This window comes from Salvelinus alpinus, chromosome 1, assembly GCF_045679555.1.
Source record: "Salvelinus alpinus chromosome 1, SLU_Salpinus.1, whole genome shotgun sequence".
NCBI lineage: Eukaryota > Metazoa > Chordata > Actinopteri > Salmoniformes > Salmonidae > Salvelinus > Salvelinus alpinus.
Window position 1 is genome coordinate 75,395,548 of NC_092086.1, and position 26,120 is coordinate 75,421,667.

At 41.4% G+C, this 26,120-nt stretch overlaps 2 protein-coding genes across 2 annotated transcripts in view; both read left to right on the forward strand.

Annotated features, from left to right (window-relative positions):
• Positions 1-14: 14 nt before the first annotated feature.
• Positions 15-12,546, forward strand: LOC139530351 (protein phosphatase 1 regulatory subunit 14A-like). The gene is made up of 5 exons (XM_071326677.1): positions 15-398; positions 2,840-3,079; positions 7,222-7,302; positions 7,429-7,461; positions 11,999-12,546. The coding sequence occupies exons 1-5, from the start codon at positions 273-275 to the stop codon at positions 12,167-12,169; spliced, it is 651 nt and encodes a 216-aa protein (XP_071182778.1). The 5' UTR covers positions 15-272; the 3' UTR covers positions 12,170-12,546.
• Positions 12,547-17,259: 4,713 nt separating this feature from the next.
• exoc3l2a (exocyst complex component 3-like 2a) overlaps positions 17,260-26,120 on the forward strand; it is a 31,936-nt gene continuing 23,075 nt past the window's right edge. Inside the window, exon 1 of the mRNA XM_071326687.1 lies at positions 17,260-17,395. The gene's annotated coding sequence lies outside the window, so the exon portion shown is untranslated. The remainder of the gene's footprint in view (positions 17,396-26,120) is intronic.

The following is a 26,120-nucleotide window of genomic DNA, read 5'->3' on the forward strand; positions in this document are numbered from 1 at the left end:
TTTACAAATTCAGCTATTGTTGGAAGCCAGCCAATATGAAACAAACTATATTAAAATTAGAAAAGGTTGTAGCATATGTTGTGTAAATGTGTGTGTGTGCAGCTAGACCGGCCAGCCAGCCAGCCAGGTAGAAAAATGGCAGAAAAAAGTAAAAAGACGGACATCAGAGTATTTTTCAGTACACCAAAACGCAAAGTAAGAACTCTAGTAGCCTAATATCTCAAAGACGAGTTGATAAAATGTTCATAAGAAAGAAGTGAAATGCTAATGGAATGTTTCACAATGATGTCATTAGGCAGAGCAGGCAACAGATGGCAGAGCAGGCAACAGATGGCACACAGACAGCAGAGCTGGGGACAGATAGGCAGGGACAGACTGGCAGAGACAGGGAGTCTCAGGTAAGTTTGTTGAGTCTTTGTTTGGCAACATTATGAAAGGTTCTCAATTTTTTTAACTTGTAAAATAGGGACATAATTGGAAAATGCCATGGATACCCCCGCTCTCAACTTAAACTGATGACTAAACTAAGATTTGTTTATGGCAATGGTATTGCTGTTGTGATTAATTGTGTAGTTTTGGGTACCGGTAGTTAGGAGTACGGCAAACACCTTATTTCTTTTCTAGGAGACAGACTGAGTCAGTGAGGGTGGTGAAAGGGAAAGAGCCAGGGAGAGAGACTTCAGAGAACAATGTCACAGCCACGGCAGGACCAGGTGTCACCCTTGTTGCCAGCAGCACCAGTATAGGGGACAGTGGCACAGCATTGTCCAGTTACCTCAGTGATGGCACAAAACCATATCAGCCACACCCACAATTTTTGAACCGCAAACTCTTGCCAACAGAGTGTTGACGTTTCAAGAGGCCCCAAAGCACAGAATGAAATTCTGAACATCATGGCCATTACAATCATTCGAGGCATTGCAGCTGAGATTAGGTCTCTTCCGATTGTACAATTTTCATTAATTGTTGATGGTACTCAAGATGTCTCTGGTGCTGAACAGGAGAGTGTCTTTTTGCATTATGTTGACCATGACCTTGTCCCTCACGAGGAGTTTATTGGGCTATACAGGGTGACGGAGACAACAGGCGAGGGCATTGCGAAAGTGGCAACTGAAGTGTTGTTGAGGCTCAATTTGCCCATGTCTGGCTTACGTGGGCAGAGTTACGATGGTGCCTCAAACATGGCAGGAAAATACACAGGTGCACAGGCAATTGTGAGAAGGCAGCAGCCATTAGCCCTCTATGTCCATTGTGGAGCACACTGTGTAAATCTGATTACACAGGCTGGCTGCTCAGCCTCCCCACTGATCCGGGATTCCCTTTCTTGGGTCCATCAGTTAGGTGTCCTCTATGGCCAGTCAGGAAAGTTTAAGAGCATGTTTGAATCAATTGCCACGTCCAAAGAAACACATCTGCCCACCCGGAAACCCCTATGTCCAACAAGGTGGACTGTGCGGAATAATGCTATTAGAGCTGTGCTAGGGCAGTATGAGCGGGTACTAAGCAGCCTAGAGGAGAGTAGTTTTTAGTACATGACAGTACACTTACAAATTATTTATTTCATGTTATTTTATTTAAAATTGCATACTTTGTGCGACATACTTGTCCATAGCTGGTGTTTGAAGAGTTGAGACACTGACTGAAGGATATTTTGTTTGATTTATTTGGGTTTTTCATTGAAGTAGTTATTTTGCTTTTAGAACTGTACTTATTTTAAGCTTTTTGTTCTTGTAAAGATATTGTAGTAGACTCAGGCCAGTGGCACATTTAATGACTATATAAATGTATCAGAAAAAGTCAAATTAAAAGGTCAATTCAATACGGAGACTAACTTTGTGATGGTTCTCAATGGAGATTATTTTAGATGAGATCACACCATGTTCATTGTATTTATGAAAACTACACCCATACATTGCTACCTACTGGCCTTTCTTGATATTGCTAGTTGTAAGTACGAATACCTGCATACATACTGGACTGGTAAGGAGCACTGCTATAACTATTATTAGTAGTAGTATTATAATGATTTAAACATTTGAACAAGTTGGTTAAACCCTTCAGTTAACTACTGTACCTATCAATTATTCAGTTGTAGGAATTATGGTTCCTCAATATACATTTAACATATTACAACGTAGGCTATGTGTTACAGCACTACTTTTGGTGTCCCCCTCAGGAATTGCTCTTGAGAAAATGTAATGTAATTGTCCCCTCCAAGGTTGATATCAGATTTTCGCCCCTGTTTGATACACGGATCATGAGTATTGCTGTTTCTGAAGAACAGCCAGTGTAATGTTCATGCCAAAGTTAGTTTGTCAGGCATTTGCAAAAAAAAAAATGTTTTTTGTTTGTGTTGAATAAAAACTACAAAATCTTCAGCTTTTGTCACCTATCGATTGAGTATCAACATACAGCATGTTGGCCCTATGATAGACAAAGGTATAAATGTCATTCAATTCAAATGTTTACATATGCATATTTGGCTGGGTTTGAAAATAAGCCTATAATGAGGGGTTTTTGTAAAACGATTGGTATAAAATGTGAGAAGTAACCTGCCATTGCATAATGTACGCAAGGTAGGCCTACCCAATTAGCAAAATTATTCGAACGCTTGCTCAAACACGTTTCTATAATATATATATATTTTTACCAGAATCTGTCCCAATTTCTGTCTGTGTTGGTTTACCAACCTACAATGTTTCGGTCACTTTTTACTATGCGCTTTTTTCCGGTGCGCTTCCGCAGGAAAAAGGTGAAACTAGAACCCGAAGACTGTTTTAGGTTTGCTACATTGAATGTTGTCGAATCCACAATGACATTCTCGCTTCAACCCACACAGTGTTTCAAGCTCCCATTTGCTTGGGAACCATTCAGACCAGACATGGCAGCCGACAGGGTCGGACGGATGCGAGCAGATGAAGTCCACTCATCAGATTTGGAAACGTGTCGAGAACACGGAGTCAACCTTCAGAAGAGACAAGCTCGAGTGACTGTGAAATACAACAGAAAAGAGCTACAGAGACGACTAGACGTGGAGAAATGGATCGATGACTGCTTGGATGAGCTGTACTTGAGCAAAGTGAGTGCCGTCATAGCCTATGGATCATAATAATGGTCACCACACAAAGTGTCATGTAAGCGCTCAGGCAATAGGTTTCAGACTGTTAAGAGATTTTGGGTATCATGGCAAGTTAACTTTCTAATCAGGCAATACTATCTGAAAGTTTCCCATCCTTTAAGAATGAGAACTTTGCTCTTTCACCTTTGCCTAAATCAATAGAATTTGATTTTAAAAAATAGTTCACTTTATGTTTAAAAACAAGGCTTTGAGTTGGATATTCATATAAAAAGGGCTGGGTTTGTGCTCTGTAAAGACACACTGTACATAACACATGGATCTCAACATTAAACTTGTACTTTTCGCAGCACTGAGGGTATTACAGGGCTTTATAACCCATGTCTAACAGGCAGACAAATGAACACTCCTCTGAGACACAAACAATGTAGAATAACTACTATAGTATATTCCAACACAATAACTTGCACTTGAAATTACAGAGGCATTTCTAAACCAGCTGTTCTGCGTAGTCCTTAACAGCACTAAGCAGACTTGCACATTGTTGTGGGTGTGGTATATGAGATGTATATACAAGGTGTATACAATATGTATGTTATGAGAGGGCACAGTGTCCATAAAAGGACTGGAGAAGATGCAAGGTGCACTGTGGACTAAGGCTCTGTCCAAAATGGCACCCTATTCCCTATAGTTCACTACTTTTGACCAGGGATCTATGGGTAGTGCACTAGGGAATAACGTGCCATGTCAGATGTAGCCTAAGTCTTGAGCCACCACTGTCCACCACTGTAGCAGCCGCCTCCTGTATACATGGTGGCTGGGGGATGCTAACTCACTGCCTTACATGGCCACTTGGAAAAAGGGAAAGGAACAGAAATGGAATTCCCTCCCTTACAGAGAGGGTATGAGGGATGAAGGATGAGAAACAGGAAGAGAACGTACAGAGGATGGGGTTAATACTCCTTGAGGTAGGGTAAACATACTGCAGCTGGCCATGTGACATCACTAGCCAGATGTTCTGCTCTGATGTTTTGGGTTTGGGGATACAGGTGTCCTAGTGGCAGGGAGCCTAGCGGTAAAGAGCGTTGGGCCAGTAACCAAAAAGTTGCTGGTTCAAATTCCTAAGCCAACTAGGTGAAGCATCTGTCAATGTGCCCTTGAGGAAGGCACTTAACCCTAATTGCTCCTGTAAGTCGCTCTGGGTAAAAGTGTCTGATAAATTATTAAAATGTCAAAATATAACATTCTGCTCCGTGTTCTTGTCTGCATCTGAAATGTCACCCTATTCCTTATGTAGTGCACTACTATTGACCAGAGCTCTATGGTCAAAGTTATGTACTATATAGGGAATAGGCTGCAATTTTGGACACACATCTTGTAACAATACTGCACCTTGTAACAATAACCTTGTAACCTTGTAACAATACTGAAAGCTTCCTGCCATCCTTGACCTACAGTACCAGTCAAAAGTTTGGAACACACCTACTCATTCAAGGGTTTTGTAACGATGTGCACTGAGAGTCAGGAAGCAAGTTCAGGTGCTTTAATAAATGAACACACCATAATATCAAAAAAGAACCACAAACAACACACAGAAATTACACAGGAACAGAAACAATCACATCTGGGGAAGGAACCAAAGGGAGTGACATATGTAGGGCAGGTAATCAAGAAGGTGATGGAGTCCAGGTGAGTCTGACGTTCAGGTACACGTAACGATGGTGACAGGTGTGCGCCATAACGAGCAGCCTGGTGACCTAGAGGCCGGAGAGGGAGCACACGTGACAGGTTTTTCTTTATTTTTTACTATTTTCTACATTGTAGAATAATAGTGAAGACATCAAAACTATGAAATAACACATATGGAATCATGTAGTAATCCAAAAAGTGTTAAACAAATCAAAATATATTTTAGATTTTAGATTCTTCTAAGTAGACACCCTTTGCATTGATGACAGCTTACTTTTTATTTTATTTTGTATTTTTTTAACTTTAGTTTTAGTATTTTTTTTTTAGTAAGTTCTATTTTCTTAACTGTATTGTTGGTTAAGGACTTGTAAGTAAGCATTTCACGGTAAGGTCTACACCTGTTGTATTTGGCGCATTTGACAAATAAACTTTGATTTGATTTGATTTTAGTACACTACTAGTGTAAAGCAGGACATTCAACCCTTTAGGGCCACAAGTGCACCTTGTTGGCCCATGCCTGATCTCACCTAAGCATTAGATCAGATAAACAATAATGTCAGCAACTATCATTTTAGGATATGCCCTTAACAGAGAATTTTTATGGATTTTATGACTGTGAAATCCAGCCACCCAGAAGTCGAACTGGTACCAGGCCGGCAATTCAGAGCAGTTGTGTGGAGAGGAGGCTGATCTTCAACTGGTCTGGAACAACAGAGTTCTGTTCTGTCTGGCTAGGCCACTGATACAGTTTGGAGAGTTGGATACATGGACACTGCTACTATTACTTTTCTACTCTGATAATATACAGTATACATGTGTGTGCGTTTTTAATATACAGTTGAAGTCAGAAGTTTACATACACCTTAGCCAAATACATTAAAACTCAGATTTTCACAATTCCTGACATTTAATCCAAGTAAAAATTCCCTGTTTTAGGTCAGTTAGGATCACCACTTTATTTTAAGAATGTGAAATGTCAGAATAATAGTAGAGAGAATGATTTATTTAAACTTTTATTTCTTTCATCACATTCCCAGTGGGTCAGAAGTTTACATACACTCAATTATTATTTGGTAGCACTGCCTTTAAATTGTTTAACTTGAGTCAAATGTTTCGGGTAGCCTTCCACAAGCTTCCCACAATAAGTTGTGTGAATTTTGGCCCATTCTTCCTGACAGGGCTGGTGTAACTGAGTCAGGTTGGTAGGCCTCCTTGCTCGCACACGCTTTTTCAGTTCTGCCCACAAATTTTCTATAGGATTGAGGTCAGGGCTTTGTGATGGCCACTCCAATACCTTGACTTTGTTGTCCTTAAGCCATTTTGCCATAACTTTGGAAGTTTGCTTGGGGTCATTGTCCATTTGGAAGACCCATTTGTGACCAAGCTTTGACTTCCTGACTGATGTCGTGAGATGTTGCTTCAATATATCCACATAATTTTCCTGCCTCATGATGCCATCTATTTTGTGAAGTGCACCAGTCCCTCCTGCAGCAAAGCACCCCTACAACATGATGCTGCCACCCCCGTGCTTCACGGTTGGGATGGTGTTCTTTGGCTTGCAATCCCCCCCCTTTTTCCTCTGAACATAACGATGGTCATTATGGCCAAACAGTTCTATTTTTGTTTCATCAGACCAGAGGACTTTGTCCCCATGTGCAGTTGCAAACCGTGTGTGTGTGTGTTGTTATGGCGGTTTTGGAGCAGTGGCTTCTTCCTTACTGAGCGGCCTTTCAGGTTATGTCGATATAGGACTCGTTTTACTGTGGATATATATACTTTTGTACCTGTTTCCTCCAGCATCTTCACAAGGTCCTTTGCTGTTGTTCTGGGATTGATTCGCACTTTTCGCAAAGTGCGTTCATCTCTAGTAGATAGAACGCGTCTCCTTCCTGAGCGGTATGACGGCTGCGTGGTCCCATGATGTTTATATTTGCGTACTATTGTTTGTACAGATGAACGTGGTACCTTCAGGCGTTTGGAAATTTCTCGCAAGGATGAAGCAGACTTGTGGAAGTCTACAATTTATTTTCTGAGGTCTTGGCTGATTTCTTTTGATTTTCCCATGATGTCAAGCAAAGAAACACTGAGTTTGAAGGTAGGCCTTGAAATACGTCCACAGGTACACCTCCAATTGACGCAAATGATGTCAATGAGCCTATCAGAAGCTTCTAAAGCCATGACATAATTTTCTGGAATTTTCCAAGCTGTTTAAAGACACAGTCAACTTAGTGTATGTAAACTTCTGACCCACTGGAATTGTTATACAATGAATTATAAGTGAAATAATCTGTCCTTAAACAATTGTTGGAAGAATTACTCGTGTCATGCTCAAGTAGATGTCCTAACCGACTTGTCAAAACTATAGTTTGTTAACAAGAAATTTGTGGAGTGGTTGAAAAACGAGTTTTAATGACTCCAACCTAAGTGTATGTAAACTTCCGACTTGTGTTTTGCAGGAGGATGACATGCCAGATGAGGTAAACATTGATCATCTGTTAGACCTGGCTAGCGATGAGGAGCGAGTGAAAAAGTTAAAGGTAGGCCCCGCCCACCCAAAGTTGTTCTGATCATAGACTCAGACCAACCAGACTTTGACAGATAATTTTACTGCTGGAATTTTGATACAAGGAATGATCTCTTCTTTAAACTCTGTTCACCATCAGGAGATCCTTCAGACATGCAGCAACAACACAGAGGTATGTTTTACCCTAATGTTTTATGATATGGAATAATCATGCATATTAAGTCATACCTTTTTATTTAGTCTGTACATACAAACACACACACACACACACACACACACACACACACACACACACACACACACACACACACACACACACACACACACACACACACACACACACACACACACACACACACACACACACACACACACACACACACACACACACACACTGTATAGGCCTCAGATAGGAGGCAGCAGTGTCTGACACCTCCTTCCACTGTCACTCCACATGCCTTACAATGACCGTCTGTCCTAGCCTTCTCTCTCTCTCTTCCCTATTTCTTCTCTTCTCTTTTTCCCCCTGTTCCCTGCTGTAACAAAGGACCTATTTGGACAAAGGACAGGGCCCACACTGGCCTGCTCAGGCCCAAACACGCATGCGCATGCGCATGCACCAGAGCATGTGAGCACAGTTGAGCTGTTGGAAATCCCGCCCATCACTCATGGAGTGGTGCTTCTGGCGCTCCTTGTCCTTTCCTACCGCTCAGCTAAAAACCGCTCCACACTCACAGGAAAAAAAAAAAATCACAATTGAACCAACACCCATCTATTTGTGTGACTACCTGGACCTACCAATTGGTTTTTAAAGTATTGAAACCAAACCATATGGATTTGAATGAAAAGTATGTGAATAAATATGATAACTGAATGTAAGAAGCGAACATAGTTTCAAATAGGCTACATGTCATATTAAACAGCATATAAACACTAAATAGGTCAGGAGCCAGACAGCGAGCCTAAGAAGGAATGAAGATGAATTATTTAGGCTATATTATTTCAATTTTTTCAAGGCTATAGCCTACAAAGAAATACATTGTGAAGCATTTGCAAGTGCGACACAATAGGCTGGTAAGGACATAAAACCCTCAGCATTTTGTTGTATTAAATCATTATAGTCTATAAATTATGTATATAGGCTGTGACTTAAATACAAATTAAATGAAAAATGCCTTATTAGTGCCTTAGAATCTTTTTTAAATTAGTTTTTAGAGACACGAGTTAGGCCAGTCTGTGGCTTCAGGCTCATGCGATGGTCACTGGAGAGCCGGCCAGCAGCAGAGAATATCCTCTCCACACTTGCAGAACCACTGGGGATGCTAAACACTCCTTTGGCCACTTTTGCCAGGTTGGGCAGAGAGGCAGAGTTGTTTTTTTGTTGTTTTTCTATAGGTAGGCCTAAAAGTTTTTAGGCAAAATAACCCAATCAAAACTGAAAGCTCCTTGAAAGTAGGGTAAGGGTTAGGGTATACCAGGCCTAATGGGCCAAAATCAATTATGGCCAATTATATATAGATAATAGAACAAAAATGAATTAAACGTTTAAGAGATCAGAGTTTTGTTTATAAATACTTTGCTACAATGACACACCTAGTTATCTATCCACCTCGTTCCTTTCTTTTAGCATGTAAGTTCATAGTAAGTACACAATCATGCTTTTGGGATACGTGTCTTTTCAGATTCCACAATGATTCTTTAGCTGTGGACACTACATCACTGTACTCCCTCTCTTGCTCTTGGTCCTCCTTTTTGTAAGTCACCTTGATTTAGCACATGCATTTGTAGTCTACGACAAGCAAACTACAAATACATGCTGGGGCGGGCATGCCCTGAGCTCATGAAGTGAGTGCTAATGGAGCAAAATTGGAGCAGGCGAGAAGGCCGATGCTCCAGCCTTTGGGAATCTCGCTCCCCACCCCAGTCAAATTGGGCTCGCTCCAACTCCGCTCCGATCTCATACTCTGGCATGCACACACACACGCTTCCACACACACGCTTCCACACACACGCTTCCAAACACACACTTCCACACACACACACACACACACACACACACACACACACACACACACACACACACACACACACACACACACACACACACACACACACACACACACACACACACACACACACACACACACACACACACACACACACACACACACAAACACACACACACACCAGGTGAATCCAGGTGGTCTAGAGACCAAACCTAGAGTGGCTGGGGTTGAGACTTCTCTATTTTCCGTCTCCCACTCTAATTCCTATCTATGTATTATCTATACTGAACAAAAATATAAATGCAACGTGCAACAATTTCAAAGATTTTACTGAGTTACAGTTCATATGAGGAAACAGTCAATTGAAATACATTTATTAGGCCCTAATCTATGGATTTCACATGACCTGGAATACAGATATCAGGAATACAGCATCTGGGCAAAAAAAACGTCACAGTATTTCTGTGCATTCAAATTGCCATCAATAAAATGCAATTGTGTTCATTGTCCGTAGCTTATGCCTGCCCATACCATAACACCAACGCCACCATGGGGCACTCTGTTCACAACGTTGACATCAGAAAACCGCTTGCCCACACAACGCCATACACGTGATCTGCGGTTGTGAGGCCAGTTGGACATACTGCCAAATTCTCTAAAACAACGTTGGAAGTGGCTTATGGCAGAGAAATTAACATGACTATTTCTGTCAACAGCTCTGGTGGACATTCCTGCAGTCAGCATGCCAATTGCACACTTCATCAAAACTTGAGACATCTGTGGCATTTTAGAGTGGCCTTTTATTGTCCCCAGCACAAGGTGCACCTGTGTAATGGTAATGCTTTTTAATCAGCTGCTTGATATGCCACACCTGTCAGGTGGATGGATTATCTTGGCAAAGGAGAAATGCTCACTAACAGGGATGTAAACAAATTTGTGCACAGTATTTGAGAGAAATAAGCTTTTTGTGCATATGGATAATTTCTGGGATCTTTTATTTCATCTCATGAAAATGGGACCAAAACTTTACAAGTTGCATTTGTATTTTTGTTCAGTGTATCAGAACTCAGGATAATACCCAGATGCAGACAGCTGGAGTCACAGATGTTTATTGACCCGAACAGGGGGCAGGCAAAAAACAGGTCAAAGGCAGACAGAGGTCCGTAATCCAGGGCAGACTCAATAAGGTACAGAACAGTAAGCAGACTCGGGGTTTATGACAGGCAGAGGTTTGTAAACGGGTCAACGTCACGCAGGTACAGAACGGCAGGCAGGCTCAGGATCAGGGCAGGCAGAATGGTCAGAACCAGGGAAACAGAACCTGAGAAAGCAGGGAGATGGGAAACACACTGGTATGACCTGACAAGATGAACTGGCAACAGACAAACAGAGAACACATGTATAAATACACTGGGGATAATGAGGAAGATAGGCGACACCTGGAGGGGGGTGGAGACAAGCACAAAGACAGGTGAAACAGATCAAGGTGTGACACAGTGTATGTATCTAATGTGAAAGGGAAAAATACAAAACATTACTTATCACAGGAGGTTGGTGGCACCTTAATTGGGCAGGACAGGCTCGTGGTAATGGCTGGAGTGGAATAGGTGGAATGGTATCAAATACCATTTATTTGGGCTGCAATCTGAGGTGCAGTTAACTCTAATAAACGTATCCTCTGCAGCAGAGGTAACTCTGGGTCTTCCTTTCCTGTGGCAGTCCTCATGAGTGCCAGTTTCATCACAGCGCTTGATGATTTTTGTGACTGCACTTAAAGAAACGTTTAAAGTTCTTCAAATTTTCCGGATTGGCTGACCTTCATGTCTCTTTGCTTATTTGAGCTGTTCTTGCCATAATATGGACTTTTACCAAATAGGGCTATCTTCTGTATACCACAACACAACACAACTGATTGGCTCAAACGCATTAAGAAGGAAAGAAATTCCACAAATTAACTTTTCTTTTTCTTTTCTTTTTACCCCCTTTTTATCTCCAAATTTGTGGTATCCAATTGTTAGTAATTACTATCTTGTCTCATCGCTACAACTCCCGTACGGGCTCGGGAGAGACCAAGGTCGAAATCCATGCGTCCTCTGAAACACAACCCAACCAAGCCGCACTGCTTCTTAACACAGAGCGCATCCAACCCGGAAGCCAGCCGCACCAATGTGTAAGAGGAAACACTGTGCACCTGGCGACCTTGGTTAGCGTGCACTGCGCCCAGCCCGCCACAGGAGTCGCTGGTGCGCGATGGGACAAGGATATCCCTACCGGCCAAACCCTCCCTAACCCAGACGACGCTAGGCCAATTGTGCGTCGCCCCACGGACCTCCAGGTCGCTGCCGGCTGCGACAGAGCCCTAGCCCTCTGCGCCACCCGGGAGGCCCACAAATTTACTTTTAACAAGGCACACCTGTTAATTGAAATGCATTCCAGGTGATTACCTCATAAAGCTGGTTGAAAGAATGCCAAGTGTGTAAAGCTGTCATCAAGGCAAATGGTGGCTACTTATATTTTGATTTGTTTAACACTTTTTTGGTTACTACACGATTCTATATGGATTCTTTCATAGTTTTGATGTCTTTACTATTATTCTACAATGTAGAAAATAGTAAAAATAAAGAAAAACCCTTGAATGAGTAGGTGTGTCCAAACTTTTGACTGGTACTGTACATGATGCTACTATATGTCCCTCCGTGCCAGGCCTTCATCGGAGAGCTGTTGGTCAAGCTGGAGGGCCTTCACAAGCAGGAGGAGCTGGCTACCGAGGGCATCGAACACCCCTCCCACTACAACCACGCCCAGCACCGCCATGAGCCCTACCACTTTAACAGACCCAACTGGCCCCGAACCCACACCCACCAGACCCCCTGAGCTCACCAAACCACTGACATATGACCTCTGACTAGGGTCTTACTAAAACTCTGAAAATGTTCCCAAAATTCCCACGTTTTCCATAAATTCCGGTTGGAAAATTTCTGGAATCAGGAAGGAATAAGCAGGGACCAAATAACCAAGTATTCCCGGGAATCCTACAATCGGGATTTCTAGAAAACCTGGGAATTTTGGGAATGTTTCTGTAAATTTGTTTCCCAGTCACCCCATTTCATCCCAGTCATCTTGGCAGTGATGGCCCCCTACCAGTTTGCCCTCTTGTTTGTACTGCCAACTTTATTTTTGAGTGAATTTAAATGAATTAAATGAATTCATCATATTAAAATGGAGGTAAATAAAACATATGTCAATCACTATAGGGCCTGTATTGTCGTTGTTGTCATTCACAAAGATGTTGTAGATAGGCTGCTTAGACAAGGTTTTAAAAGAACAGCATGTCTGGTCTGGTCCCAGGTCCTGAATTCAGTAGCATTGCTGATCTTGGATATTGTTTTGCCATTTAGATCATAATGAAGAAGATTAAATAGAGAGAGGGACTTAATCCTAGATCAGCACTCTTACTCTGGGACGCTTTATGAATATGGGCCTGGAGATCTGTATGTGCTGTAGGCAACTCCTCTTTCTATGGTTGTCATGCTTCACATGCACTGTTCTAGGCAGTTTATCTTTGGCTCTAGTTCAAAAAGAGGCGACAGTGTTACTACTCTGGGCTTGCATGTGACGTAGCCTACAGTACGTCCGTCCTTCTTTTGTACATGCTTGTCTGCATGACATGCCAGGGCTGGGTCAGGCATGTAATCTTTTAAGGGGGAATATCTATGGAGATAGCCGCCAAAAGGTTGAACGTACTTATTGTCAGGATCGTAAGAAAAGCCATGTGTGAAACATTAAACGTAAACATGATTTAAAAAAATCTTTGAACAGATAATCACCATGTTACGATTACGGACTAACATTTTAGGCTTGAGCAAATCTTGTGTTGCAATTCTGACGTACCTTAATACCTTTTCAGAGTTTTATCAGTTTAATCTCACCAACAAAAAATAACATACGCGGAACGGTCTGTGAGGAATGCTACTCAACAAGCATAACACAGTATATAAAAAAAACAGAAGTCAGGGAAACCGGAAAGAGGTATTCTGCACGTATTCAAGTTAAAAGTCTCCATTCTCTATTACTCCTCAGTTGAGTTTACTTCACATTTAAGTAGCTAATGCAATGGATTTGTTTGCCAGCGCAGGTCTAGATAGCACTAGCTGTATTATACCTACAACAGTGAAGTTTCAGTCTGTTAGGTGTATCTCTACAACATGTGCATATCTCTGAGTGACGTGGACATCCCCATGCATGCACTTAATCCAAATATGACTAATTCAATATTGCACCATCCATTCTCTGGGCCCTGTCAGCAATCCTAACCAGTAGTATATACCAGGAATAATGAAACATAGAATCATGTTTGGTAAATCTATGAATTATGTATGACCACTGGAGTCTTTGACACTCAAAATATCTTTTATAGAATATTTTGAAATGTATTTCATCACTCAAAACCTTGTCAAAACGTATTCTGTAGGAAACATAATTTGACATGATTTCTATGACTCGAGTCATGAACATATGGACTTAATGTAGGGAGAGGTTAAACGTAGGCTAAGTCTGGCATGAGCTTATTCCCACACTTTAATAATTAATAATAATTATGTTGCAGTGGTCTTGGGTAGTCTCCGTATAGGCTATTCCCTCCATCGCGACACTGCTGCCCAGTTGAAGAGCTTGTGATCTCCATGCAGCACCATGCGCCTTTGGAAAAGCACCCCTCAGCCTCAGAAGATGTCCTTCTGGAGGCATGCATCCATGGAGTCATTATACCTAATGTAACCTAATGAATCACACTTTTTCCAGTATTTGGGAGCATGGACTGTAGGCCTTATATTAGGCCTTTTTGACTGTTGTGTTTGCGAATTCCACTCTGTATGTAGGCTTGTTATAGTAATTTGTGTTGCACAATCTCATCACACAGAGGCTAAATTAATTTCAATAAATGAGACAAAACTAAATATTTATTAAGTGTTGGCTATAACCTGTCCTGAGTGAAATAGCCAAGGGGTCCCAAATGGTCAAGAATATCTATAGCCTATTCTTATTGCCAGTACTGTTTTCCCTATCAGCCACTGCACGTGCTTCTTCAACTATTTTGTTTAACATTTATTTAGAGACTATATTTAGAGGCCTGTGAGCCAGGGTCTCTTTTTAACTGGAGCCGTATAATAGAAACAGTTATAAAACACAAATAGAGTTCTAAAATTATTCCACAAGACACCAGTAGCCAAAATGATTTCAATGCCTACAAGTTGAAGGCCTATTTCTTTTTGGATAGGCCTAAATTAAATATTGAATTATTACATTTTAGATCATTTTGAATACACATGAATTTCAATAAACAAATGGATAAGACTGTTCTATTCTGCACTGTTGGAGATGGAAACACAAACATTTCGCTACACCTGCAATAACATCTGGGCAGCAGGTAGCCTAGTGCTTAGAGCATTGGGCCAGGAACTGAAAGGTTGCTAGTTCAAATCCCTGAGCTGACAAGGTAAAAATCTGTCGTTCTGCCCCTGAACAAGGCAGTTAACACACTGTTCCTAGGCTGTCATTGTAAATAAGAATTTGTTCTTGACTGACTTGCCTAGTTAAGAAAAAGAAAAATGTGTGTGTGACCAATAAGATTTGATTTAAACTCAGACAAACAACTGAATGGATGACATACTGAATGAAGGATTAATTAAATGTTCAAATATGTTGGAATGACAAGTTGCACACATCACGCATGTTCTGCACTTTATTTGGCTACTAAGCAAATAGGGTATATACCTCTATGACTGCATGCCTCCAGAAGGACATCTTCTGAGGCTGAGGGGTGCTTTTCTGAAGACGCATGGTGCTGCATGGAGATCACAAGCTCTTCAACTGGGCAGCAGTGTCATGATGGAGGGAATAGCCTATACGGAGACTACCTAAGACCACTGTAACAGAGTTATTATAAATTGTGGGAATAAGCTTATGCCAGACTTAGCCTACATTAAACCTTTATTTAACTAGGCAAGTCAGTTAAGAACAAATTCTTATTTACAATGACGGCCTACCCCGGCCAAACCCTGACCCGGTCGACACTGGGCCAATTGTGCGCTGACCTATGGGACTCCCAATCACGGCCGGTTGTGATACAGCCTGGAATCTAACCAGGGTCTGTAGGGACACCTCTAGCACTGAAATGCAGTGCCTTAGACCACTGCGCCACTCGGGAGCCCTCTCCCGTGTTCTTTTCAAAGTCCATATGTTCATGACCCGATTCATGCAAATCATGTCAAATTATTTTAAATTCATATTAACCCCTCCTCAGTGGTGGAAAAAGTACCCAATTGTCATACTTGAGTAAAAGTAAAGATACCTTAATAGAAAATGACTGAAGTAAAAGTGAAAGTCACCCAGTAAAATACTACTTGAGTAGAATTCTAAAAGTATTTGGTTTAAAATATACTTAAGTATCAAAAGTAAATGTAATTGCTCAAATATACTTAAGTATCAAAAGTAAAAGTATAACTAATAAACAAAAAAATCCTTACATAAACGAAACCATATTGCACCATTTTCTTGTTTTTTATTTACAGCTAGCAAGGGGCATGCTCCAACACTCAGACATCATTTACAAACGTAGCATGTGTTTTGTGAGTCCGCCAGATCAGAGGCAGTAGGGATGACCAGGTATGTTCTCTTGATAAGTGTGTGAATTAGACAATTTTCCTGTCCTGCTAAACATTCAAAATGTAACGAGTACCTTTGAGTGTCAGGGAAAATGATGGAGTAATTCATAGATGCATGCATAATTCATAGATTCATGCATAATTCATAGATTCACCAAACATCTATTATTATTCAATGTTTCATTATTCCTGGTATGTACTACTGACAGAGCCCAGAGAATGGGATGTGCAATATTGAATTAGTCATATTTTGATAAGGTGCATGCATAGGGATGTCCACGTCACCCAGAGATATGCCCATGCTGTAGAGATACACCTAGCGGACTGAAACTTCACTGTTGTACGCTCAACCTTTTGGCAGATATCTGTCTCCATAGAACAACTCCATATTAACACCCATGATTTTGAAAGGAGATCTTCGACGAGCTGGTGTCCACATACTTTTGTTCATGTAGTGTATCAACATCCTCAACTAACAGACATCACCTTCCTCAAGACATCCCCCTTGTGTTGGTTATAGGAAATGATCCAGATGGTCCACAATTCTACCACTAGTGGGCACAGGAGGACAACATTGATCACGGGAGGTGCAAGAGTTTGAAGCTTACTGCTGTTCAAGTTGGCATGGAATCAACCTAATAGTCTTGTCATGCTAAATTGTAAGTACGCACTAAAGTGAACTTCTTTCCACTGTAAAGGTTTCTAAGCAAAGCAACCATCTTATGAAATGTACCTAGCATCTTTGAATATGAACTAAATGTCAGTTCTAGATGTCTGATTCATGACATACTGTGGGCCTCAAACTACTTTTGATTGGTCATGTAAGATATTAAACACACCAGCCCTTAATCTGTTCACATGCTCTCTTCAAGGTCTATATTACAAACAGTATTGTATGTTAGACTGACCTCATGTCAGAGTAGTGAAGGCGATTGTTGAAAAGCTTCACATAGGAAATTAGCTTTGAAGCCCTTGGAAATATTCTCTGTTACTCAGGTCAACTCAGAATGTAGAAGCACAACGCCGACTTATCAACTGACCCTCAGACAGAGATGAATCTGCACACACACACACGCACACACACGCACGCACGCGCACACACACAAAGAAACATGTGCTGAATTTAAAAAGAAGGAGCGATTGTAGAAGAATGTGCTGCCAGTGGTCATGCAATTAGTATAATTTGCAATCTCCCAGAACATGCATGTGTGTGTATGTGTGTGTGTGTGGGGGGGAAATTTCCTCAGGAAAACGCATCATCTACAGCTACAATACAGCCAGAGTCAGGAAGCTGGGTGAGCACAGTGCTCTGCTGAGCCACAGAGGAGATACACACACAATCTCTCACACACATACACACACACACACTCTGCCACACTTACGTACAACACACATCGGGATGACATTCCATTGAGACACTGTGCATTAACTACACAAGGTAAGAGGAATCCAGATATTTCTCATGTTATGAAAAAGCGGGACGTACGTTGTACTTCTGATTTCTGAACCTCTTGCCGTCCTTTCTCAAATTCTCTAAATGGCTATACAATCATCATATGTTCAGGTTAGCTTTGTTGTACCATAGTGTGATGGTCTGTGCGCATGTTCTGATTTTCTCTGAAAAAAACTAAAAATATATGTTTTTTTATCAATATGACATATTTCTAGACTGGGCTGATAATTCAATTATTTCCATATACCTTTCATGTTTCCATCTCCCAAGACTTTAAGAACTACTTTATATTTTACTTACCATGTTACGTAAAATGTATGCAAGCTTTGGATAAAAGCATCTGCTAAACGGCATTTATACATTGAGTGTACAAAATATTAAGAACACCTTCCTAATATTGAGTTGCAACCTCAGAACAACCTCAGTTCGTTGGGGCACGGACTCTACAAGGTGTTGAAAGCGTTCCACAGGGATGCTGGCCTATGTTGACTCCAATGCTTCCCACAGTTGTGTCTAGTTGGCTGGATGTCCTTTGGGTGGTGGACCATTCTTGATACACACGGGAAATTGCTGAGTGTGAAAACCCCAGCATTGTTGCAGTTCTTGACACAAACCGGTGTGCCTGGCACCTACTACCATGCCCTGTTCAAAGGCACTTCAATATTGTGTCTCAAGGCTTAACCATCCTTCTTTAACCTTTAATCTACACTGGTTGAAGTGAATTTAACAAGTGACATCAGTAAGGGATCATAGCTTTCACCTGGATTCACCTGGTCAGTCTATGTCATGGAAAGATTAGGTGTTCATAATGTTTTGTACACAGTGTATATTTTCATTATTATATGTTATTTTTGGACAAAACCTCTGTTTCCCACTTTATAATAAGTGCACATTACCTATACCTGTGCATTATACAGTAGTGTATGGTTAAACATGGTTATATAGTACGCTGCAGTACTAAATGTAATTACATGCAGTGTCAGCAAGCTAGTGTACCAGGCAACCAGGCACTAAAACCACTTGACCCAATCAATTCTTTCACTCTGAACTTAGCGAGGAATTTTAACTGATTAAATCATAAACACAGTTGGATGTTATACCAAGTTGTTAAAATAGTTAAGTGTTTTAGTAAAATAAAATAATGTAGCCAGCTACAGACAGACGCTACTTATATTTCCTGTTATTTTCTAAACTATTAGGGAGCAGAATGTCCAGTGTTTGTTTAGGAACTAACCTCCTGCTCCCAGTGTTGCTGTTCAATGTGTCTGCACCAGCTGAACATTGGCCTCAACACAATCCAACATTCATACACTGTACATATTTTTGGGATTCTGAACTGAGATGTTAATCAGTGGTTTAACACATGGATTCACAGTGTTCCTCTGAAACACATGAATAGTTAAGGAAACAATCACTGTTAAGATTTGAGCTGAGCATTGTAAAATAAAATGGAAAATAACATTTTGGAATCCGCCAAATAAAAATGTGCAAATAGTTCAATCCAAACTCACTTATTGTTCAAAAAAAGCTGAAATATTTCACAGCATTTGTTCCTAATGTTCACAAACTGTAGTTTTAACTAATTCAAAATGGGATCAATCCCAATTATCTCTAAACTGTGAGCAAAAATCCATATTACAACCTATGTGTTGTGATAATTGCGTTGCTTACTCTATAACCTGCTAGTTCATATGCCTTGACACCGTGATATATAGGCCTAAGGCAGAGACAATGAGAAGACACAGTGGCAGAATATATTCAACCACACATTTGTTTCATTACGAAACCGAAGAGCAACATCTGTCCGGTGAAGTCCACAAAACATATCGCATGTAACAAACCGTTACATGACCTACAGCATGGTCAAGCAAGGTAATGTTTCTGACATTTTCATATTACTAAATAACTATCAATTTAGAACCGCAGAGTTACCGCAAGTCGCAAAGTAAAGAGGTGCTGCCTCTGCTCTTCCAGCTCCATTTCAACTTCAACATCATCTAATCACCTGTACTTAGTCTAATACAGTGACAACTAAAAGATACCAAAAACAACTAAAATATATATATATATATATGGGGGATACAACCAACCCAGCTCTGCAGATTTTGCTGCGAAGAGACCAAATCATTAGATCATTTGTTTTGGTACTGTCCATTCAGTGTTTAGCTTGTTTTTGGTCGCAAGGTTCAGGAATGGCTGAAGAATTGCAACATTTACTTGGAGCTAACTCTCTAAATAGCACTGCTGGAGTATTTGAAAAGTCATTGTCAATCGATCAATAATATAATAATACTCTTAGCAAAAAGCTTTCCTTTACAATCTGTAGAAACTATGAGAATAGAAAGGTTCAGAACTTTTGTGAAACATCACATCATTGTTGAAAAATATATGGCGAATAGAAAACTGGATGGTGTTCAGAAATAGATGGGAGGGGTTGAGGGGAGGGAAACAACAAACAAAAAAACAAGATACCTAATGAAAAACATACTGTGTCCATAAAATGTATATAATACATATAAGCTGGAAGTAGAAGCCTAAGTGTTGTTGTCCATTAGTGTACTCCAATTAGGGGAAGGGTAGCAGGGTTAGGGGGAATTAATAAAGGAAAATATATATTTTCCTTTAACCCTACAGTGGCAAGAAAAAGTTTGTGAAACCTTTGGAATTATCTGGATTTCTGTATAAATTGGTCATAAAATTAGATCTGATCTTCCTCTAAGTCACAACAACAGACAAACACAGTCTGCTTAAACTAATAACACACAAATTATTGTATTTTTCTTGTCTATATTGAATACATAATTTCAACATTCACAATGTAGGTTGTAAAAAGTATGTTAATCCCTAGGCTAATGACCTCTCCAAAAGCTAATTGGAGTCAGGAGTCAGCTAACCTGGAGTACAATCATTGAGACGAGATTGGAGATGTTGGTTAGAGCTGCCCTGCCCTATAAAAACACTTACAAAATTTGAATTGTTGACTTGCATAAAGCTGGAAAGGGTTACAAAAGTATCTCTAAAAGCCTTGATGTACATCAGTCCACGGTAAGACAAATTGTCTATAAATGGAGAAAGTTCAGCACTGTTGCTACTCTCCCTATGAGTGGCCATCCTGCAAAGATGACTGCAAGAGCACAGCGCAGAATTCTCAATGAGGTTAAGGAGAATCTTAGAGTGTCAGCTAAAGACTTACAGAAATCTCTGGAACATGCTAACATCTCTGTTGACGAGTCTACGATACGTAAAACACTAAACGAGAATGGTATTCATGGGAGGACCCCCACGGAAGAAGCCACTGCTGTCCAAAAAAACATTGCTGCAGATCTGAAGTTCACGAAAGAGCATCTGGATGTTCCAGATGGTCAAATATTCTATGGACAGATTAAACTAAAGTTGAGTTGTTTGGAAGGAACACACAACACTATGTGTGGAGAAAAAAGACACAGCACACCAACATCAAAACCTCATCCCAACTGTAAAGTATGGTGAAGTGAGCATCATGGTTTGGAGCTTCTTTGCTGCCTCAGGGCTTGTACAGCTTGCTATCATCGACGGAAAAATAAATTCCCAAGTTTATCAAGACATTTTGCAGGAGAATGTAACTATATTTGTCTGCCAATTGAAGCTCAACAGAAGTTGGGTGATGCAACATGACAACGATCCAAAACACAGAAGTAAATCTTCAACAGAATGGCTTCAACAGAAGAAAATACGCCTTCTGGAGTGTCCCAGTCAGAGTCCTGACCTCAACCCGATTGAGATGCTGTGGCATGACCTCAAGATAGGGGTTCACACCAAACATCCCAAGAATATTGCAGAAATCAAATAGTTTTGTAAAGAGGAATAGTCCAATCGCCATTTTACCTGTTGTTGTCTTTGCTGATTAGTTGTTGTTGTCTTACCCGTTGTTGACTTAGCTAGCTCTCCCAATCAACACCCGTGATTGCTTTATGCCTCGCTTTATGTCTCTCTCAAATATCAATATGCCTTGTATACTGTTGTTTAGGATAATTATCATTGTTTTAGTTTACTGCGGAGCCCCTAGTCCCACTGTACATGCCTTTGATTCCTCCTTTGTCTCACCTCCCACACATGCGGTGACCTCACCCAGTATAACCAGCGTGTCCAGAGATGCAACCTCTCTTATCATCACTGAGTGCCTGGGCTTACCTCCACTGTACCCGCACCCCACCATACCCCTGTCTGCACATTATGCCCTGAATCTATTCTACCACGCCCAGAAATCTGCTCCTTTTGTTCTCTGTCCCCAACGCACTAGATGACCAGTTTTGCTAGCCTTTAGCCGTACCCTCATCCTACTCCTCCTCTGTTCCTCGGGTGATGTGGAGGCTAACCCAGGCCATGCGTGTCCCCAGGCACTCTCATTTGTTGACTTCTGTAATCGAAAAAGCCTTGGTTTCATGCATGTTAACATCAGAAGCCTCCTCCCTAAGTTTGTTTTACTCACTGCTTTAGCCACACTCCGCCAACCCTGATGTCCTTGCTGTGTCTGAATCCTGGCTTAGGGAGGCCACCAAAAATTCTGAGATTTCCATACCCAACTACAACATTTTCTGTCAAGATAGAACTGCCAAAGGGGGAGGAGTTGCAATCTACTGCAGAGATAGCTTGCAAAGTTCTGTCATACTTTCCAGGTCTATGCCCAAACAGTTCGAGCTTCGAATTTAAAAAATGTATCTCTCCAGAAATAAGTCTCTCACTGTTGCTGCCTGTTATAGACCCCCCTCAGCTCCCAGCTGTGCCCTGGACACCATATGTGAATTGATTGCCCTCCATCTATCTTCAGAGTTCGTTCTGTTAGGTGATCTAAACTGGGATATGCTTAACACCACAGCAGTCCTACAATCTAAGCTAGATGCCCTCAATCTCACACAAATTATCAAGGAAACCACCAGGTATAACCCTAAATCCGTAAACATGGGCACCCTCATAGATATTATCCTGACCTACTTGCCCTCCAAATACACCTCTGCTGTTTTCAACCAGGATCTCAGCGATCACTGCCTCATTGCCTGCATTCGCTATGGGTCCGCGGTCAAACGACCACCCCTCATCACTGTCAAACGCTCCCTAAAACACTTCTGCGAGCAGGCCTTTCTAATCGACCTGGCCCAGGTATCCTGGAAGGATATTGACCTCATCCCGTCAGTCGAGGATGCCTGGTCGTTCTTAAAAAGTAATTTCCTCACCATCTTAAATAAGCATGCCCCTTTCAAAAAATGTAGAACTAAGAACAGATATAGCCCTTGGTTCACTCCAGACCTGACTGCCCTTGACCAGCACAACAACATCCTGTGGTGTACTGCATTAGCATTGAATAGTCCCCGTGATATGCAACTGTTCAGGGAAGTCAGGAACCAATACACTGACTGACTGTCAGTCAGGAAAGCAAAGGCTAGCTTTTTCAAACAGAAATTTGCATCCTGTAGCTCTAACTCCAAAAAGTTTTGGGACACTGTTAAAGTCCATGGAGAACAAGAGCACCTCCTCCCAGCTGCCCACTGCACTGAGGCTAGGCGACACGGTCACCACCGATAAATACATGATAATCGAACATTTCAAAAAGGATTTCTCTACGGCTGGCCATGCTTTCCTCCTGGCTACCCCAACCCCGGCCAACAGCTCCACACCCCTCGCAGCTACTTGCCCGAGCCTACCTAGCTTCTCCTTCACCCAAATCCAGACCGCGGATGTTCTGAAAGAGCTGCAAAACCTGGACCCATACAAGTAAGCTGGGCTAGACAATCTGGATCCTGTCTTTCTAAAATTATCCGCTGCCATTGTTGCAACCCCTATTACCAGTCTGTTCAACCTCTCTTTCGTTTCGTCCGAGATCCCTAAAGATTGGAAATCAGCCGTTTGCTGCCCGCACCCGCCCGCCCGACTAGCATCATTACCTTGGACGGTTCTGACCTAGAATACGTGGACAACTACAAATACCTAGGTGTCTGGCTAGACTGTAAACTCTCCTTCCAGACTCATATCAAACATCTCCAATCCAAAATCAAATCTAGAATCGGCTTTCTATTTCGCAACAAAGCCTCCTTCACTCACGCCGCCATACATACCCTAGTAAAACTGACTATCCTACCGATCCTCGACTTAGGCGACGTCATCTACAAAATAGATTCCAATACTCTACTCAGCAAATTGGATGTAGTCTATCACAGTGCCATCCGTTTTGTTACCAAAGCGCCTTATAACACCCACCACTGCGACCTGTATGCTCTAGTCGGCTGGCCCTCGCTACATTTTCGTCGCCAGACCCACTGGCTCCAGGTCATCTATAAGTCTATGCTAGGTAAAGCTCTGCCTTATCTCAGCTCACTGGTCACGATAACAACACCCACCCGTAGCACGCGCTCCAGCAGGTATATCTCACTGATCATCCCCAAAGCCAACCTTTGGCCGCCTTTCCTTCCAGTTCTCTGCTGCCAGTGACTGGAACGAATTGCAACAATCGCTGAAGCTGGAGACTTACATTTCCCTCACTAACTTTAAACATCAGCTATCTGAGCAGCTAACCGATCACTGCAGCTGTACATAGTCCATCTGTAAATAGCCCACCCAATCTACCTACCTCATACCCATATTGTTTTTATTTACTTCGCTGCTCTTTTGCACACCAGTATGACAACTTACACACCATCTGCTCATCATCATCTGCTCATCTATCACTCCAGTGTTAATCTGCTAAATTGTAATTACTTTGCTACTATGGCCTATTTATTGCCTTACCTCCTCATGCCATTTGCACACACTGTATATAGACTTTCTTTTTTTTCTGTTGTGTTTTTGACTGTACGCTTGTTTATTCCATGTGTTGTTGTGTTGTTGTTTCTGTCGCACTGCTTTGCTTTATCTTGGCCAGGTCGCAGTTGTAAATAAGAACTTGTTCTCAACTAGCTTACATGGTTAAGACATTAACAATTATAATTGTTTGTGTCTTATTCGTTTAAGCAGACCGTGTTTGTCTATTGTTGTGACTCAGATGAAGATCAGATCAAATGTTATGACCAATTTATGCAGAAATCCATTATCAGCAACCACCACTCCTGTGTTCCAATGGCACGTTGTGTTAGCTAATCCAAGTTTATAATTTTAAAAGGCTAATTGATCATTAGAAAACCCTTTTGCAATTATGATAGCACAGCTGAAAACTGTTGTTCTGATTAAAGAAGCAATAAAACTGGCCTTCTTCAGACTAGTTTAGTATCTGAAACATCAGCCTTTGTGGGTTCGATTACAGGGTCAAAATGGCCAGAAACAAAGACCTTTCTTTGGTAACTCATCAGTCTATTCTTGTTCCAAGAAATTAAGACTATTTCATGCGAGAAATTGCCAATTAACTGGAGATCTCGTACAACGCTGTGTACTACTCCCTTCACAGAACAGCGTAAACTGGCTCTAACCAGAACAGAAAGATGAGTGGGAGGCCCCGGTGCACAACTGAGCAAGAGGACAAGTACATTAGAGTGTCTAGTTTGAGAAACAGACGCCTCACAAGTCCTCAACTAGCAGCTTCATTAAATAGTACCTGCAAAACACCAGTCTCAACGTCAACAGTGAAGAGGCGCCTCCGGGATGCTGGCCTTCTAGACAGAGTTCTTCTGTCCAGTGTCTGTGTTCTTTTTCCCATCTTAATCTATTATTTTTATTGGCCAGTCTGAGATATGGCTTTTTCTTTGTGACTCTACCTAGAAGGCCAGCATCCCGGAGTTCACTGTTCACTGTTGAAGTTAAGACTGGTGTTGGCCTGGTACCTGTTCAACTTCTGGGTGGCTGGATTTTACAACAAAAAAATAATAAATAAAATAATAAGTAAGCTGTCATCAATGCAAAGGGTGTCTACTTTGAAGAATCTAAAATCTCAAATATATTTTGATTTGTTTAACTCTTTTTTTGATTACCTCATGATTCCATATGTGTTATTTCATAGTGTTGATGTCTTCACTATTATTCTACAATGTAGAAAATAGAAAAAATAAAGAAAAACCATGGAATGAGTCGGTGTGTCTAAACTTTTGACTGGTACTGTATATATTTACAAAGAAAAGATATGGGGGATTGGAAATGATGGAGACAATTACATTGATAGAAGCCTAAATCTTTCTGGAATTTAAAGCTGATCTATAGCCCAAAAAATTTAAAAATTAACAGACCTTATTTACATAAGTAATCAGACCCTTTGCTATGAGACTCTAAATTGAGCACAGGTGCGTCATGTTTCCATTGATCATCCTTGAGATGTTTCTACAACTTGATTGGAGTCCACCTTTGGTAAATTATATTGATTGGATGTGATTTTGAAAGGCGCACACTTGCCTATATCAAGTCCCATAGTTGACCGTGCATGTCAGAGCAAAAACCGAGCCTTGAGGTCGAAGGAATGTCCGTAGAGCTCCGAGACAAGAATGTGTCGAGGCACAAATCTGGGGAAGGGTACCAAAGAATGTGTGCAATGTTGAAGGTCCACAAGACCACAGTGGCCTCCATCAATCTGAAATGGAAGAAGTTTGGAACCACCAAGACTCTTCTTAGAGCTGGCTGCCCGGCCAAAGTGAGCAATCGGGGGAGAAGGGCCTTGGTCAGGGAGGTGACACTGACAGAGCTCCAAAGTTCCTCTGTGGAGATGGGAGAACCTTCCAGAAGGACATCCATCTCTGCAGCACTCGACTAATCAGGCCAT